An 18118-nucleotide genomic window follows, 5' to 3' on the forward strand; every position below is an offset into this window, starting at 1 on the left:
TGGGCCCCTATATACTTATTGTGGCTAGGTCGAATAAAGACAGCTAAGATGTCAGTCTTACCATGACTCCTATATTTATTTCAAGTGCTACCTGTGGAAATGCAGCACAGGGTTGTTGTATTTGTGCAGCATGTATCCTGGGAGTCGACATTGGGTGGCAGTGCTACATTGTTGTTCGTGGCAGTGGGTATGGGGTCAGGTCTGGTCTGGTGCTGGGTGCTGTGTGGGTTGGACCATTGGGTTGGTATGTGTTGTTTTTGTGTGTTTGTACTGGTCATGTGGTTGTGGACCTGACTGGCATACCTGCCTTGGATTCCTGTTTCTACAGTGCATTTGTGTGGAGTTGGCATCTGTGACTCCTGCAGTGATTGTAGCCTCTGTCTTGCTCTACTTTCAGGACAATGTTGAGGTGTACTGTGGTCCCTGCCTGGGGTGTTGCCTTCATTGACACATATGTCCAGCCACTGCCTGCTACACGATCGACCTCCTGAGATTTTGCCCCACCCAGTCAAACTCCAATGAATGTGCTGGGCGATGGGTTGCCAGTTGTACACGTATTGGCAGTTCCATGCATTCTCATGACAAATAAATAGGTGGACATGAACTGTGCTCAATTGTCATTTATTTGGGATGTACAAGTGTATGGGGGTGATGAGTAGGGTTATGGCGGCGGAGATCATCAGAGTGGTGTGGCCAGCTGTAGGTAGTCCGGGTCCAGTCTGCTGGCTATGGGTAGATGGAAATATGGGAGTGGACAGTCAACAGTTTGTCACAGTCACACACAATGGAGAATGTTCAGGGGAGGGTCACTTCCTGGTGGTGGTTGTGGTCTGGCCATTATGTCCGGCTGGATGTCTACTTGGACGTCCTCACTTGCGTGGGGGGTTCCTCAGCTACAGGGGTCGGGTGCTGGTGTTTTGGGAGTCCTGTGGCGGAGTCTCCATGCCACTGGCTGCCGCTGAGGTGGAGGGCTGTGATGGGATGTGGCCAGTGGTAGGGGCCTGCTGGTGGGTGGTAGACACACACATGACAGTGGTCAGGTCCCTGAGCATCCCTATTGTGGAGGCCATGGTGGTATTGTGGTCCTGTCACTGCTGAATGGCCTCCTGATGGTATTGCCCCTGCTGCTGCTGGGTCTCTTGCACAGTAGCGAGGATCTGGGCCACTGTCCTGGGTGTGCTGGTTTACACCCAGGACTCGGTTGAGGCCCTCCTGGGCAGTTAGTTGCTGTGGCTGTCCCGACCCTTGGCCCATGGGTCCCCTCTCACTACCCCTATCCCCCTGTGCCGCTGGCACAGTGGGCCCACTGCCAGTAGCAGCAGGGCCTTCATTGTCTACGGTGTGTGCCCTTGACTCTGGCCACTGTACTATGGGACACACCTCTGATTGATGGGTCCTTGGGGCACGGGTTTGGGGCTCAGGGCCTGGCTGTGGTGTTGTTGCAACATGGGCAGGGGTGTCTGGTGTGTCCAGAGTGGGTGTGGCGTTGCTGGACTGTCCAGTGGCCACAGATGGCCCAGGCAAGTCGTCCTCATCCTGACATCCAGTGGGGCCTTCATCTTGGGGAGGGCTGTCTGGGCCTGGGATCCTCTGCAGGGTGTCTGTGGCAGGGGTAGCTGTGGATGGATACGGTAGATGTTAGTTGTGTGTCTGTAGTTGTTATGTCCCTGTAGTGATGCATGTGGTGGCTCGACTTCCTTCTCAGTGATGGCAATGATAGCTGCTGCAGTGCAGACATTGATTTGGTTTGGATTGTGGGAGCTGTGGTTCTTCACATTGTGGTTGACATCCGTGCATTAGGGGTGTGTGTAGGGATGGTGGGAGTGGGGTGGTGTGGCATGCAGATGAGGGGCGTGGGGTATTTGGGACGGGGCAAGAGGGGTGGTTGAAGAGTGCTGGGAAGCTCTGCTGGGCATAGGTGTTTGGTGTTTGGGGGGTATTGCTGACTTACCAGAGTCAAGCCCTCATCTGATGGCAGTCAGGCCCTCGGGGTGCCAGATGTCCCAGACATTCTCCTCCCAGGATGTCAACTGAAGGGGAGGAGGTGGGGGCCCACCGCCGGTCTTGTTTCTGGCTATCCTCTGCGTGGATGCCATGGATCGGACCTTCCCCCTGAGGTCGTTCCACATCTTTCTGATGTCCTCCCTTGTGCGTGGGTATATGCTGACTGAGTTGACCCTGTTGATGATCCTCTGCCATAATGACGTATTTTTGGCTATGGATGTTTGCTGTACCTGGACTCCCATAAGCTGTGGTTGGACTCTGATGATCTCATCCACCCTGGCCTGCAAAGTCATTGTCGGTGAACCGTGGGTGCTTCTGGCGTGACATGTTAATGGGATGGGTATGTGCTGTGCGTGTCGGGTGCAGTGCTGGGTGTGTGGTGATGTAGGGGTGTTTGTGTGTGCTGGTGAGCTGTGGTGTTGATTTGTGCAATGTGTGCTGTGTGATATTTGTTTGCTCTGTTTGGGGTGCTGCTTGTATTTGTCGCAAGGGTTTGTTGGTGTGAGGGGGTGTTATACAGTGGTGTGTTCAGGTGTGCGTGGTGTGTGTATGGTTATCATGTGTAGAATATTTGAAAGAGCCAATGTGGTGTTGGCTACTTTCCGCTGTGCATTTTTGTTCCGCCGCTGTGGAAAAATGCCAACGGTTTCTGCCTTGCATGTTCCTCTGTGCTGGAGGTTGCCTCATTTTATGACGGTCGGAATAGTCTCGGCATGGCGGGACTGGCAGTTGATCAGTCACTCTTTTGCCGTGGATTGGCCTAGCAGTGTTGGTTTTGTGTCTGTATTTGGGTGGTTTGTGTTTTGTGACTCGTAATCCGGCGGTCTCTATACCACCACCACTGTCGGTATGGTGGCGCCATTTCGCATGGCGGTCTTGCCTGATGACCGCCAAACTCGTAATATGGGACACGATGTGTAACATTGCCTGCTGTGCTAATGCTTGCATTAACCATATTTGCCAGAGGTTTATGGTAGGAGTCCATGCTGGTTGTGAATAGATAATGGTGGGTGTTTGGTGGCAGGGGTTTCACTGGCATAGGCTCTTGTAGGGGGGCAAAGAAGAAAAGGGTGCATTGCACAATAATCATAGCTTCCAGTAATACTTTTGGAGAGGGAGTAATGTAATACTTTTCTTAGAATTTTTGAATGCGTTCCACTTTTCTTGGAGTTTTAAGATTTTGGGATTAAATTAGTTTCATGGAGAACAAGCATTGGCAACACCAGTAGGTCTCACTTTAAAAAAGAAATTAGCTGACCTTTTAGCTTTGTCAGAGCTTGATAATGAACAACATCTACAATAAGAAAAAGAAGGCTGTTTTGCATCAGCAACAAGGCAAATTAGCGATGGCCAACTCAAAAGGTTCACTGTTTCATAAAAGGAAGTGATTGTTGAATGCCTGCCAAATTTATGCATATGGCTGGATGAGTGAGTTAATGTGAGAATAAAGCAGTAGTGTGAGTTCATGGATGGGCAATTAGGGTGTCTGAGTGCATGGTTAATAGGGAGTAAGTGAGTGAATGAATGAATAAATGGATGAGTGCATTGATGATTTTTTGAGTGAGAGTATACACATAATTCCAATTTTATGGGTTAGGATTGAAACAGCAGTAGTGATAACGTTATGAAATGCCAAGAATTACCTATATTAAGACAATGTAAACATTATCACAGTCTTTATTACATTATATATCAAGAATTTCAACCATTATGCCCGTGCAAGTGATTATGCATGAGTGGGTAATGTGTTAAATATCCCAAATATGTCAATATTTTCACTCATTGTACGTCTTCATCTTTGCACCATCACTCAGTAATTCTAACTACGTGCTAAGATTTGTCCCATTACTCAGTAATCCATAGCACATGATTACGTGCCCCATCAATCAATGATACTTGTTGAATGTCAACTGTGCATTTTAACTTATAAACATCAAGGTGTCTACTCCTTCCCATATTTGAGTAAGATTATTGGGTAAACATTGTTTCCTTTTTTATTGCAGGGGAGAGACTTTGGATGTGGGTAGCAAATTGAATATTTCTATCAATAGCGAAATATTGTGTGCCTTTTAATGAGGTTTAGTATCATATAGCTTAATTCTAACTACCAAAGTTTGCATGTCAATTACGATAGACAAAGTATCAAGAATGAAAACACAGAACAGAGGAAGCAATGTTGTGGACAATGAGTTTAATTCTTAATCCATTTTTGAAAATATACTCAATATGTATTAAAAAGATTCTTTGCGGGTCAGTAAAATGAGCCAATTTCTAAGTAATGCATTAACAAATAGTGGTAATTTCTGCACAAAATTACCTTGCACAGGTAAAACAAACAATTGCAAACCCCACTAAGTGGACGGAGCTAGCATACGGTTTACAAAGATACCGTGTGTGATGCCTAAAAGTAAAGAGTAATAAGAAATGCTCTTAGGAGAATGAAGTTGATATCTCAAAGAGTCACGTTGATTGTTTCTTTTATACATGCCTCAGATACACTTTTCTGTAGCCCAGAAAGCAGATTATTTTGCCCTGGCCTACTTCTCTCAGTGAAACGGGACAAGGGAGTGCATATTTCATTCTTAGTCCCTAGTAGGGGCTTTGAGAAGCTGTGCCAAATGAGGAAGAGATACAGCACTGGTCTCTTTATTGGGAGTCCTGGCAGCAGCAACTCTCCTAGCAAAGTGGCATTACTCTAAAATAAACTGTAGCTGGGTGGACACGGCTCACTTAATAAAGCTTGCATGAACGTGCAAAGAAAACAATCAGACAATTACTGCCGGCTGCCAGGTGTTCCGGTTGTCAAATATCTGCCTAACAGCAGGAAAGAAACAGCAGGGAAGGCCCAGGGCTCTCAGTGAGTAAAGTGAGCTCGTGCTTCAGTTTATCACATGGGCTCCTATTACATGAGAGCTGCCTGAGTATAGTCAACTCCACCCGGCAGTATGAGCAACGGAGGCGATGGGCTTGTGGGAATCAATATACAAGCTGTAGGGAAAATATGAAAAGCACAGAGGGCATGTACGGGAAAGCAGCACAAACATAGGAAGAGATTAGGAAAACACATTAACTCCCTGGTAGTGAAGAAACAAAAGGATAGAGTAGACCCCTGACGTCAGCTGGGTCCATCCAATCAAAAATGGTAAAGAGGCCAAGCAGTGGGAGAGAGCCAGCAGCAGAAGAGGAAGGCAAGCTATTGAATAAGAAATAAGCAAACGACAGTGACAGTAAAGCAAAGCATTGGTAAGCAAAGGGTCAGCTCTAAGCCCAGTGTAAGTTTCGGTAAGCCCACAATAAGTTTTTCACATCCAGCCTTTCAGGCTTGGAGGCAAGACCTAACAATTAAAATGCGAAGTCAGTACTTAGAAAAGGTACCATGCCCGATTCTTCTCATGTAAGGTTTTGACTTCTGAAAGATAAATGGGAGAAAACAAAACAAATGCGATTTGTAATAGTCCCAAATTTAGCAGAAGGAATGAACAGGACCACTGTGATTGATAAATAATGGCGGGGGGAAATGGACTTCTGCCATTTATAGCCCAAGGTTTCAAATCTGGAAGTCGAAATTTAAACAGAAAGACAAATTCTTTTGGTTTTCTGGCTCATGTTTTTGTAGTTTTATTTAGTTCCTTTTTTTAAGGACCTGAAAACTCAAAGGGATTTTCTGAGATACTGCATCCTCAGGTCCATTTTGTACACAAGGGTGGATTTTACTCCAAGAAAATAGCACTAAATGCTGGGTTATGCTCCTCATGTAATTCTGCTTAATATCACATAATCTTGCTGTAAGTTTGCACATTACTTGTGTTACACCCACCCCACTGCTGACCAATTTAAATAGTAAGGATGGGCATAATTTCCTTAAATTGCCATAGCATAATTGAGCAAAATTACAAGAAATAATGCAGAGTTTTGCAAGTAAACAGGCCTAATCTTGTAATTTTTGATAATTTCTCTTCAGGGTAACACAAAATTTCTCCAATTATTCCGGAGCTTAATGTAGACAGCTCATGTGTAACAAATCAGTCTTCTGTCCTTGAAAGGCTTATATCATTACTGTCGTATATCACAGTAGGGCTTATTCCGTTCATAGTCAGTAACCAGCACCACTTCTGCACTTTTGTCCCAAATGCCATATTATTCAGAAGAAACGCATGGTTTTCACATTTTATTGTTAATAACACAGATACATTCTCAGAAATAGCTAATCTCTTTAACATATTATAGGCGCCCCCCACCAAATATTTCAACCTAACACTGCAGCCCACCTTTGTATCACTGGGTGGCCATCTTTAAATGGATTACTGTAATCCTTTCCACGATGGCAACCTGTGTGTGCAGCAGTGATCTTGGAATAGGTTTTCCAAATGCAAATGCGTCCTGATGATAAAATATTGTATGCAATACAAGCCTGTTCTTGCAAGCAGTAGAACACCTCTATGAAACTGCAGTAAGGGTTGTCCTCAAACCACAGTCCAGCTCTGCAGATGTGACTTTGACTTGAAAATGGCTAAGCATTTGATGAAACAAAAGAATATGCCCCCAACATGTGGGCACCAATCACACCAGTGAAAAAAGTGAGGTACAAGCACAAATGCAGGGGAAGGCAAGATACAAGAGAGAACATGCAGACAGAGAGAAGACCCAAAGCACGTAGGCCATTTAAATAACATGATGTTTGGAAGGAAAAAACTCACGCTACCTGAGCCACACATGCTAAAACCTTTAACACTACACTCTCCAAAGTAAGTTGAAGAAAAAGAAAGGGCCAATGCTCACAACTCATGGAAAACAGCAGACATCATGTTGTCACACTTGGAATTACCACAAATCAAACACTTTGACAGGTTAGAAGATCACACTGGACTTTCTCCTAGAAGGAGGGAAAGGATATCTAGGTCAGAAAAACGCCAACCAGGACCAGTTCTATAAAGACAGAGACCCAAGTGCTCTTTGATATGTTGAAAACAGTAGATATGAACAATTATCACAGGCAACACATGTGACCAAAGCTACTCAATTGAGGAGTCAAGATAGATCCATTGTTCTAAAATGGGTATTCTCTGCAACTATTCATCACAACCATCATTAGGTCATAGTTAAAGTTTTTGTAATGGAGCTGAGGTCACACACTGTCTGAGCTGCAAATCAGCATAATTTATTAATCTAATTGGAAATGTGAATCTAGAAAGCAAACTGGACAAACTGTTACAGCCTTTATTCTTACATAAAGTTTTTCACATCGATTATTCCTTCCAACTAGCTGTGATCAGAAACCTCTGAGCAGCCTTCCATGTGTGGCAGAAGGTGGAGGAAGGGCTCTTTTCTCTCAAAGTTAAAAAATAATCAAGAGGTCTTTGGGCCCATTCACTGAATGCTGCCAATAGTGGTCACCAGTGAGCCCAAGCAGTCAAATGTGGTTTGCCTTTGTATCCACGTGTGTGCTTACTTAATAAAGAGATTTGCTTCAAGCTAAGAGGAAAATGATGCCAAGGATTGCAGCGCTCCTAGTTTGAGTAATTAATTTATTAAGGCACTTCCCAGATTTCAAATGAAATCACATGAAAATATAAACATGAGCATTTAACTTGAATGCAAAAAAACATGTGTAAATGCTAGTATAAAGCAGTTACACAATGACAGGCATAAAAAAATAAGTGTGTGTGTGTATATAAAAATGCATCACCATGGGGATCAAATCCAACAGCATCATCCTGGTGCCAACATCAATCTGTGGAACCCTGGAAGGCTGACACAGGAGAAGCTTCCCTGACGGGACTTTGTTCTGGGCAGTGCATCCACCGTCAAAATGAGTTGCTTCCCCACCTTATATACCTTAAACCCAAGAGGAAGGTTCTGGCAACCTCCCGCACCCTTTAAGTAAGTTATGTAATACAAGCTCTGACTGTATTCGGTCTGTGTCGAAAACACGCAAAGGAACATGTCTTGCCCCAATGCGCATTGCAGCTGCAGAGGAGCAGTACTTTTCCGTAATGAAAACATTCCCAAGCTGAAACTGTCTTATCACGTCTACTGTCCACATCCCCCATGTTATGTTCCTGCACAGTGCAAACCGGTGCTGGTGAGAAGAATTGAGAAGAATCGAAAACATGTTCAGTGTAGAAATTAAGCTTTGTGGAAAAATACCTGGGCCACCGATGTGATGGCATCTGAAGCTAAGCTAAGCAAAAAATGGAGTCAGAAGTCAAGCTGGAGTTGGTGGTTAAATACAGATATCGTTACAGAGATCAAAATGGAAAGACTCATCACTCCAGCCCTTGACTTGGTAGCTGATGTCAATGGCTTGAAAAATGTCTCCAAAATTCACCTACACTCATAATACCATTAAATAATATTTGCTCCTGAATCACATTACAGCTCCACTTTTTGATTACATGTGAAACTCTGAAGCTATGAGAAGCTGAACGTTGGCAACGTTAAGAAATTACCGAAGTCCTTGCTGGTCTACATTGCTTTTGAGTCCTCTGCAACTATATGCTGGTATGTGCAATCAATGAGCACAAAGTTTTGTCTGAGAGCTATGTGAAAGACTCAAGGATACGAGGCTTTACGCTATACTAAACCAAGGTTGCCAAGATATTACATTCTTTGGATATAACTTTCCCGACACTAGTCGACACAGATTGTGCCAAAGTCAGGGCTGCACTTGTAGCTCACACTGTCAGAAGTACGGAGCTTCATTGGCAGGGTCTAATAGTGCTGCAATTTCAACAAATACCGGGTCACCCTACATTAACTTTTACAAAATCGACACCATTTGGAAATGAGATTTGGAGCAAAACCATGCCTTCCACAAAACAAAAATGCTCTTGTCAGCCTTAATCACAGGAGGGGCACTGTGACATGAAGAATCCAGTCAGACTAGCTTTTAACACTATCCAAAAGAGATGAAAGCAGTTCTTTTCCAAGAAGAAGAAAATGATGAGTTGGCTGAGTTAGCCTATACCCGTCACGCAGTAGCAGACCCTGTAAAAAGTATTCATACATGAAAAGGGAAGCTACGGATATCCTCTCGGAATACATACACTTTGATGTCTACTTACACATTGGACAGTTCTACATTACTACAGATCATAAACCTCTGCTCCCAGAATTTTAACTATTGCAATTGAGGCCTCACCATAAATTATATAGTGGATGTTCCAAGTCTAGAATGCTTCTTTAACATTGCATACGGCTTAACTTACTCTGAAGGCATTTTTGACTGGCCAGAGATAAAGAAAAACGTGATGCAACTGAAAGAGACGCCTGTGTGAGAATAATCATCGAAGACACACCCAATGTCTTTCTAAAGGGTGTGCACAGGAAGTAGCAAGAGATGGATGGCTCATGCGTACCATAGAGGTGAGCTGGAGACATTTGTCTCTTCTTCATCACACCTGAAAGCCTGGAAATCCCTGGTACGGAGCCCGTTGTCATGCCCAGAGAAATGCCATAGCACACACTGTGCTAGTTCAAGTGCATGTGAACTTGTCAGTATCCTCTGGTTGCTTGTTAGGAAGATGTACATTCCGTGCATCGGCCTCATCTCACATAGACAGGGCTCTGATGTTAGCTCACGCTGGACACTAAGGAATGGTAACAGTAAATCTATAATCCACAGCACATTTTAGTTCCTTGTGCAAGCGAGGCACTTGTACCATTTCGCACAGAAAGAATACTGACAGTTTTATAGGTAATGGGCTTAGATTATGACTGGCTCCTTAATTGTGTGTGTTTACAGGGTACTTCTCCATACCATCCGCCTTGTGTCATTGACTTACCTTGTATTTATACCTTGAAGTGTAACATGTTGATTATGCAATTCCTCCTTGTGTCTCCCAGGGTAGATGAGGTGAACTGGTCACACTGGAATCAGAATCTGGGAATTATTAACGAGGATCCTGGGAAGAACGAGACCTATCAGTATTATGGCATCTCGCAGACTGTGGGCCGTCTGAGGAGAGGTATGATTGGCTGAGAGCATCATGTGTTCATTTTACAGTTTCTGATCGTGTCCTTAGTTTCTAAAGATATTCACCTGTTATCGCAAGTGTACATCACGCTTCAGTCATAACTGTTTGTTGTTTTATGTTATTGAGACTTCTTATGGTCAGCTGTGCTATGTTATATTGTTGTTAAGGTGCATCATTGTCGAATCAGATACGTTTTCTCAGGATGAAGCATTCAAAGTATAACAGGTTCAGGTTACAGGATCGGAATGTTTTGTGAACGTCCAGCAAGAGCTGTTATTGTGTACTCAGCCCTTTTGTATCTGAGCTCTCCCCCTCCAAAGCTAGAATTCTAAAACCTATATTCTCTAGTAGCATCATACCTTCTACAAAAGACTGACATCATGACCTACTACAGTACACAGAGTCAGGATATCCCTTATCCCTTGCTCATCTTAAGAAGGCGCCAGACTGAAGAACTGCTTCTCATCTGACCCACTTGTTGAGAGTTGGTACAGAATCCACGTCTCCTCTTTATGGGATTTACTTCACACTTGAAGTCAGCAGTACCAGCAAAATCCCAAATGATTCTTGGCATCATGTTGTAAAGTACGTCTGGTGCGGTACTTCAGGGACCAGGGAGTGAACAAAGACACAGGCAATAGCAATACTCACTTGGTTTCCATTAGTAACATCAACCTGCAGTGGTGAGATTAAGAGAAGACGTTTAAAGGAAATTAATCCTTATTAATGTAAAGGTGTAATGCGTAGATATGATAAACCATCTTTGTACCCTAGATGATGCCCAGAACCATAACAGGACTCCTTGTCTTCCACTGTGTTTACTCAGCAGGTCTAATTTCACGACTGTGCATTAGAAAAACACAGGAGGCCATCTGTGACTTTGTCCTGCATGCATACAGGAAGATAACAGGTCTTTCACAATTACCTTGTTCTGACAGAATTAAACCACCTTGCCCTCTCCAGCCGCTCCCTTCATTGAAGAATAACAGCTCAGCTAGGACACTTTGCAGCTTTGAAAGTGTAGGGCACTACTGTGCAGGCCGAGGTCACAGCATCTTATAGCGTAAGAAACATCACATGGGGGCAAAGATATCCTTAACCTTTTTCCCCAAAAGGAGAATTGCCATCGTGTGATTTTCTGTAATCATCTTCTTTCGAATAGATTACTCGTATTTTAATAGCTCCCAGAGGCACTCTAGAAACCCTCAGACACACATTCGGCCCCAGTCGCTGCCCTTGTTTGCCTCGCATTCTCCCTACCTCCCCCATCCACACATCCAATGCCTTTCCCCTTGTGGCAATTAAATAAAGATTGCCACGGGTTGAAACAGCCTACTCATTGCAGATCAGCAAGAACGCATGAGAAAAATATTTCTGCAGTTTTGATGTTCTTTTGCACAACTATCTCATTGGGTGACTTCTGTCTTATTCTGTGTAGTTCTCTCATTTAAATGAATAGAGGCTTGTCGGACCCTGTGCATATGTGAGTCAGCGTGTAAATATGTACATGCATGAATTATTCTGCCACGTGTGGTTCCTGGGGTTACGTTTTTTAGGCTGTTCAGAATCCATGCACTGAAGCACTGTTTAGTAGAACTGCATGTAAGACACACAGGGACCAAGTCACCACATTCTCACAAAATACTTTACTATAAAGAATCTTTGGTTTCCGGGTAGAGAAGCCCCTTCTGTTACACTGACCGATAATATGAGGAAGTGCCATTTACATTCGAATTGCACATGTACTCCTGCAGTGGAGGGACTAAAGTTAAGTCTTCATATCTATGTAAAAAAAAAAAGTTAGTATTTGTAGTTACAACCTGTTTATCATCTTCCTTAACCACGCCCTCCTAGAAACACTCTGTTCTCTCCCTTATGTCTTAGGACTAGAGAAGTGCTGCCATATTTGCTGATTGTTTTGCTTTCAGATATGCCATCTGTGAGTTGGAATGTTGAAACCTTGTTTATATGAACTAGGATCTGCTGTTGGTGCCATGAATGACAATGTTTGTGTATCCAAGGTGAAGTTATGTGGAGTGTAAACTCTTATGTGCTTCTTGCCCACAGATGCTATAGCAAGTGCAGTCTTTAAAGCTTAGGTTTACTGTATTATGTTTCAGATATATCTACTATTTCTGCTGTCTGTTCTGGTCAGTGGTATTTATTTGTAGTCATTACTGAGTTTGACGAGATCATATCTGGCTAGAGCTGTCATATACTATACTGTGCGTTCTTCCAAGCAGGAAAGATTAATGAGTGTCTTATCTTTACCCGTATGCAGATCGCTGGTCGAGTGTGGTCCCACGGGCTGTGGAACAACACAAGAACCCTCATTCAGATGAGGTGGTGGTATCACTCGATCAAATGAGACCCTCCAACACTGCCTATCCAAGGCAGGGATACCCTCAGAACTGGAAGAAGGACGAAACTCATATCTAACAGGCAGCACAAAAGTACATTAAAAAGGGAAGAATATAAACGTCAGAGTTCCATGATGTCTCTGCCTCCCTTGCACCGACCGCTTCTTGGTGCGGCATTGCACTTTTGCACATTACAGGATGACAGGAACAAAGGCTTCTTTATATTTCAACCAAACAGACATGGATAAATATTTTATACTGTTTTGCATCCATTTTTCAGGAGCATTGAAGGTCTGGTTATAGCTTTGACACATGCATCATTCCCGGACCAATCTTAACAGTGCCTGGGAGTGGATGTAGCCTTAATCTGAACATCCCTCATGCGTGCTCTTCGTTGAGAACATAGACCAAATGCAGGTTTGCATGTGATATTCAAACCATGGATCCTCTACTTCTGGACAGTCAGTTAGCTACAATCAGTGTAACCTGTCTTGGAGTTGAAGCACATTGAGAAAAGTAGCATTGATCTTTATGGGTCAGAACATTCCACAGGTCCCATGCAAAGGACACTTTCCTGCGGCATCAGTTTTTATGGATCATTTGTGTGCTGTAGTCAATGGAAGAATCTGAACATTCTCAACTAAGCACTGCCAGATTCTGATCACTGGTGCTCCATTTCCTAGTACTTGTTTTTACTTTGTTTCGATTATGGTATCGTAGATGTTTACATCTTGGGAGCAACACCCATGTCTCTTGAACTATAGTCACCAGTGTTCATCTCATCAAACTTCAGTATGTTACACTTCGTTGTTGCATTATGTAGGTTATCTTCTTTTTATTAGATTGCTTAGATTTTTAATAATATCTTTGCTGTCAGAGGCACTGTAGAAACCCTCTGACACACCTCCCTGAAATGGCAATGATGATTCATCCCCTACCCCAACTCTGCCTTCGTTTGCTTCTTCTTCTCACTACCTCCCTCACCCGCAGAGCAAATGCCTTTTTCCCTGTGGCAATTAAATCAGGATTGCTATGAAGGAAGCACAACCTATTTGCAGACCAGTAAAACATAGGAGAAAAATATTTCGTTCTTTCTGCAGTTTTATTGTTATTTTACATTCTATCATATTTTATTTAACGACCAGAAACATTGCTGTGCAATACGAATGTGTGAGATTTTCTACTTAGCACTATCAATATACTGTTGCTTATTTTTTATAAACCTATCAATAGCAATGGGACACCACATGTAGACCAAAATTCTGCAGGACCAAAGGCAAAAATATGCATCTCACACAAAAACACAATTTGAGCTCGTGGTAGACAATGCTGTTTTAACTTTTTAATAAAATGCTATTTTTTTACATTTGTTACAATAAAGATTCATGTCTTGTCCTCTGTTTTATGACTTTATACATGATAGCAGTCTGTTTATTATCATTGATACAACATCTATCGGTTGTGAAAATTGTATCTAAATTCACAGCCAGAACACTTTGACCTAACCCTCTGACACAAACTACGGCTCATTAAATTTTTTGCAGAATTTGCACACTTTTTAGCCATATAAATTTTAATCCGTAAACATAATGTGCAGAATGAGTGATATGAGCTGTAAAAGCACAGGATGTTACATCAAGGAAAGACAATACTCCATTTTTGCTTTTGCACATTGCATTGCCATTGACATTGCAGACAAACAATACTGCATCCGAGATGGCACACTGTATGATTTTATACAATTCTAGTAATACCCATTAGTATATACACATATAATAAGACAACACCCTGCACATCAGAATGTAAAAATCATGCAACTGGAAAGCATTGTGCAGAAAACAACATTCCACCAGAATAAAAATGAATATCCTTTATGTTAGTGCTCAAATGTACCACCATTGTCTTGCAGTGGGAGTTGTTGGTTTATTGCACTCTAAAACCTTTTGAGACTGTGTACCAAAGTCTTTTAACTTTATTCCTATATAATGCCCTCGCTTTCATGTTTTCTAGGGGTTGATTTCTAATGGGTCTTGTTCCTGCTGGTCGAATGTGAAGGGGACGAACGCAGGGAAGGGAATTTGCTATTTCAGTACTTCAAAGCAACTATCAGCTTTTATTAATGTAATTAAAAAATGAATAAGAATACTGTTGTGTACGTCACGTCACTCAACTTGTCTTTTAATTTGTAACCCTATTGCCTTTGAGATTGTGGCACAGCTTTGCATTGGTAGTGCACAAACTGCAAGACAAAAGTGTAATCTTTATGGAAAAAAGCCATTTATTGACTCTAGTGGCACTCAGTTTGCACCCAAACAAACAACAGTTTTGCTACTGTGGTTGTCAATAAGATGTCTTTGTGGATATAAGCAGTGGTACCAATCCAGTAGTACCCCACATTGTTGTACTTTTGAATCAAAGTACTATGAAAAGAATTCAAATTTCCAGAATTCCAACCTTCTGAAGTCATAATCTGCTAATATACATAATTTTGTATGAATCTTAGCCCAGAATTTTCACAGATGATAACACTAAAATCAATCTTTTTGTATCATGATGTTCTTTGATTCGTCATCTCTTCTACCAGGGTCATGCTTTTTACATACGTACTTTCATAAGATGAGTTGGAGGGAAAATTTAAGCATTATGTAACAACATATTTACTGTTGATTTGCTCCTACAGCTCTAAATTCTCAGGTCTTGGATAGATAGGAAAATTGTAATCTAGTAGAGGATGTAGTTACATTTTATATGCAAGTGTTAGGGTTTGGGAAAGTGTCACATTTGTGATAAGATGGCCCAAATTTGCATTTCTTTCATATGTATTTGCAAGGTCCTGTCTATTCAGTAATTTCACTCCTTTTTTGTATTAAAGAAGACAGCATCTGACTTTGTCTAGAATTTCCTAATGTGTAGAAAAGGGGAACGCTCACAGAGAGGAAGAGGTTTGCAAAAACCTTTTTGTGAGGCACTGATGTTGTCAAAAATGTAAACATTTGTTAGACTGAATTTTTCATGACAAATGTATACACAATTCATAGATAAAAATATTTTTATAGACAACAGTTTATTTAAACACATTAACAGTATGAATGAATTGTTTTTTAAAATTTAAAGTTTACTCTATTTCAGGTAGTAAAATGTGTTTCTTTTAGATTATGTTGAAAATAAAAAAGAGCGTGTATTGCTGTTACAGTAGTCCTCATTTAAAACCTATTTTCGATTCTTTAAGTTTAAAAGAAACATTTGAATGCTAAAAAATCCAAGTAATATATGACTTAAACTATGAGATAACACAACAAACATTTTCATTAATGTACCAGATTAAGTGGTGCATCATCTGCCTTTAAAACATAAGGAAAGTTCATATTATAATTAATCATTTCATGAAAAACAATGGCCTTTCCATCTCTGTGCACATGTGATACTAATCAAATTTAGACATTTTATTTCTGTACCTTTTTTACTTAAATTATTCAACAATTCATTATCTCATACTGAGATGACAGTGCTGGTGTCAATGTATTCATATATTTAAAAAATCAACATGCCTAAAAAGAGATTTTCTTATTATTTGCATTTGTTTAGAAGAACCCTGTGTACTTGAAGGAATCCATATTTTACAAAACACTAGTTGTAGTTAGTGTAATTCTTTTTTAAGGTCAAAGCCTCATGTTTTAATCTTTGGGCAGTAGAACTCCCTCATGATATATAAAACTATACCACAAACATTTGTCCTTTCTGTGTATTCATTTTATTCTACTTTTCAAAACAGTGCCATTCATAGTATGTATTTTAGGAAGGATGTGTCACTTATATGTTTCATTGGATAGCACACAAACAGTGGACACAAAGAGCTCTTCATCTTTGTAGGTAACTTAGTGCTTAATGATCTATGGCACAATAGTTAATTCAATACACATGCACAGATAATCCACATACAAGGGGCAAACACACCCCTAACAAATATGAGCTAAAATAAAATTTATAATTGAGGAACTGGGGGGACAGTTACTTTCTTGTTGATCTTTTTTTTAGTGTCTCTTTTGCTACCACTGGAATAAGAGAGGGGGGCAGAACGCCATTCTGCACACAGAGTGACCCACCACATGAGCATTTTGGGTGGAAGTTGTAAGGCTGGCTCCTACTCACATGACATGAAATCCCTTTCAGGTCGCAATTCTAAGAAATATACACCAAACATTGGTATTATGTATCTGGAATAATAACAGATAAACATCAAGCATGCAGTATTAAATATCTGTAATGTCTAAGCACATTTGACTGGTAGCTCAGTGAGGATGCTTTAAATTGTTCACTGCTAGGGTGCTCACAGGTACCTGTATGAACAGGTCAATTAGATCAAATATATAAATGTTTTTGCTCTTCCAATAAGAACTTGCATCACCCTGCCTTTGCATGACTCTGTTGACCTGAAAGCGTAGCTCTGTAGAGTCAGACTTTTGTGTGGCTTGAGGAGGTAGGCCTCTGGCTGAACTCATGTATGTGAATGGAACTACCACCTTGGGACTTTCAAAAGCCCATACAAAGCCTGACGAATTGTAAACATCTTGAATTTTTCTTAGGTCAAGCAACATTGAGTGACAAAATGAAAAAGTTAATGTATGACAATTACAACATGGAATATTATCGTATTACCTCAAGGTCAAGAAAATACATAACTATGTGTTGCATGGATAATTGCACTGTTTCTCCACAGTGAACCAGCAAGACTAACTTTGCTGCTAAAAACAGTGCCTTCTCCTACTGCTCCATGTATAAAACACATAGACGTGTTACAAAACAAGTTTGCCTTACCAAACAGTTAAATAAATCACAGTGCAAACATCAAATAAAATCACTTCTTATGCCTAAATTATCAAGTTGAGCTATAGCTTTAGAACAAAATTACATATTCTCAAAATCTTGCGGTCTGATACCAAAACTTGACAGTCAACCTAGGACGCCAGTGGTAAAGGGAGCTCAACCAAACTATTCAGTGGTTTAAGAGGGCTGACCCAAACCGGCTTTATAGCTGCTATATGTTGTGTGGTGTGGGTGTTGTGCTAACGTAGGCATACCCAACATGAAAGGCTGTGTGTTGCCACTGCTAAAATGGCCTTCACTCTGTTGTACAGTGGATATAGTGAGCCAAGAAAGCCCTTGTCTGTTCTCAAATGTCCTCAAATTAATAATTAATGGTTGAGGGTCCACATACTTATACATCATAATCATAAATATTCTGTTCCAACCTCTACAGTCTTGATCTCCCTACATTTTTCTACCCTAAGGAATAAGGACATAATGAAAGATTACCAGGTATATCACTTTCCGTGTGAAAATACTGTTCATGAAGAGGCTGCAGGAGAATCCTGAGCCTAAAAAGCTTGCCAGTTTTGTAATCTCCTTATTCTGATCAAAGTATGATGACAAATAAGACATGGTCCCAAAAAATGAGTTCTTATTCCAACCCCTGCAACCACAAAAAACTGGAAGCACTAAGTGACTTGTCAGGTACGTTTCCTTTCACTTGAGGTCTTCATCAGAGTTTCGTGGTTAATGGGTCCAGCAGCAAAGCAATGCTGTTCCCACCCATGCTATAATACTCAGCTCTCTGACATATCTCTGGGTGATCTCACTGCCTTGATCACTCTTAAACTCTGTTTATTTCCTAAAAGGGTGTACATGAGGGGCATACCTGGGTCTCAAGATATCCGTGTATTGCCTATGCTTCCATTCCCCTACCCCCCCCCCCCCAAGGGGTACCCTAGAGCATGCCTT

At 41.5% G+C, this 18118-nt stretch overlaps 1 protein-coding gene across 3 annotated transcripts in view; it reads left to right on the forward strand.

Moving 5' to 3' along the window:
- TRPV4 (transient receptor potential cation channel subfamily V member 4) overlaps positions 1-16060 on the forward strand; it is a 467135-nt gene extending 451075 nt beyond the window's left edge. For all 3 annotated transcript variants that reach the window (XM_069214733.1, XM_069214732.1, XM_069214731.1), the window contains exons 15-16: positions 9850-9971; positions 12262-16060. In XM_069214733.1, the coding sequence (XP_069070834.1) occupies positions 9850-9971; positions 12262-12419 (280 nt within the window). In that variant the 3' untranslated portion in view covers positions 12420-16060. The remainder of the gene's footprint in view (positions 1-9849; positions 9972-12261) is intronic.
- The last annotated feature ends 2058 nt before the right edge of the window (positions 16061-18118 follow it).

The sequence above is a fragment of the Pleurodeles waltl genome, chromosome 11, assembly GCF_031143425.1.
Source record: "Pleurodeles waltl isolate 20211129_DDA chromosome 11, aPleWal1.hap1.20221129, whole genome shotgun sequence".
Lineage (NCBI taxonomy): Eukaryota > Metazoa > Chordata > Amphibia > Caudata > Salamandridae > Pleurodeles > Pleurodeles waltl.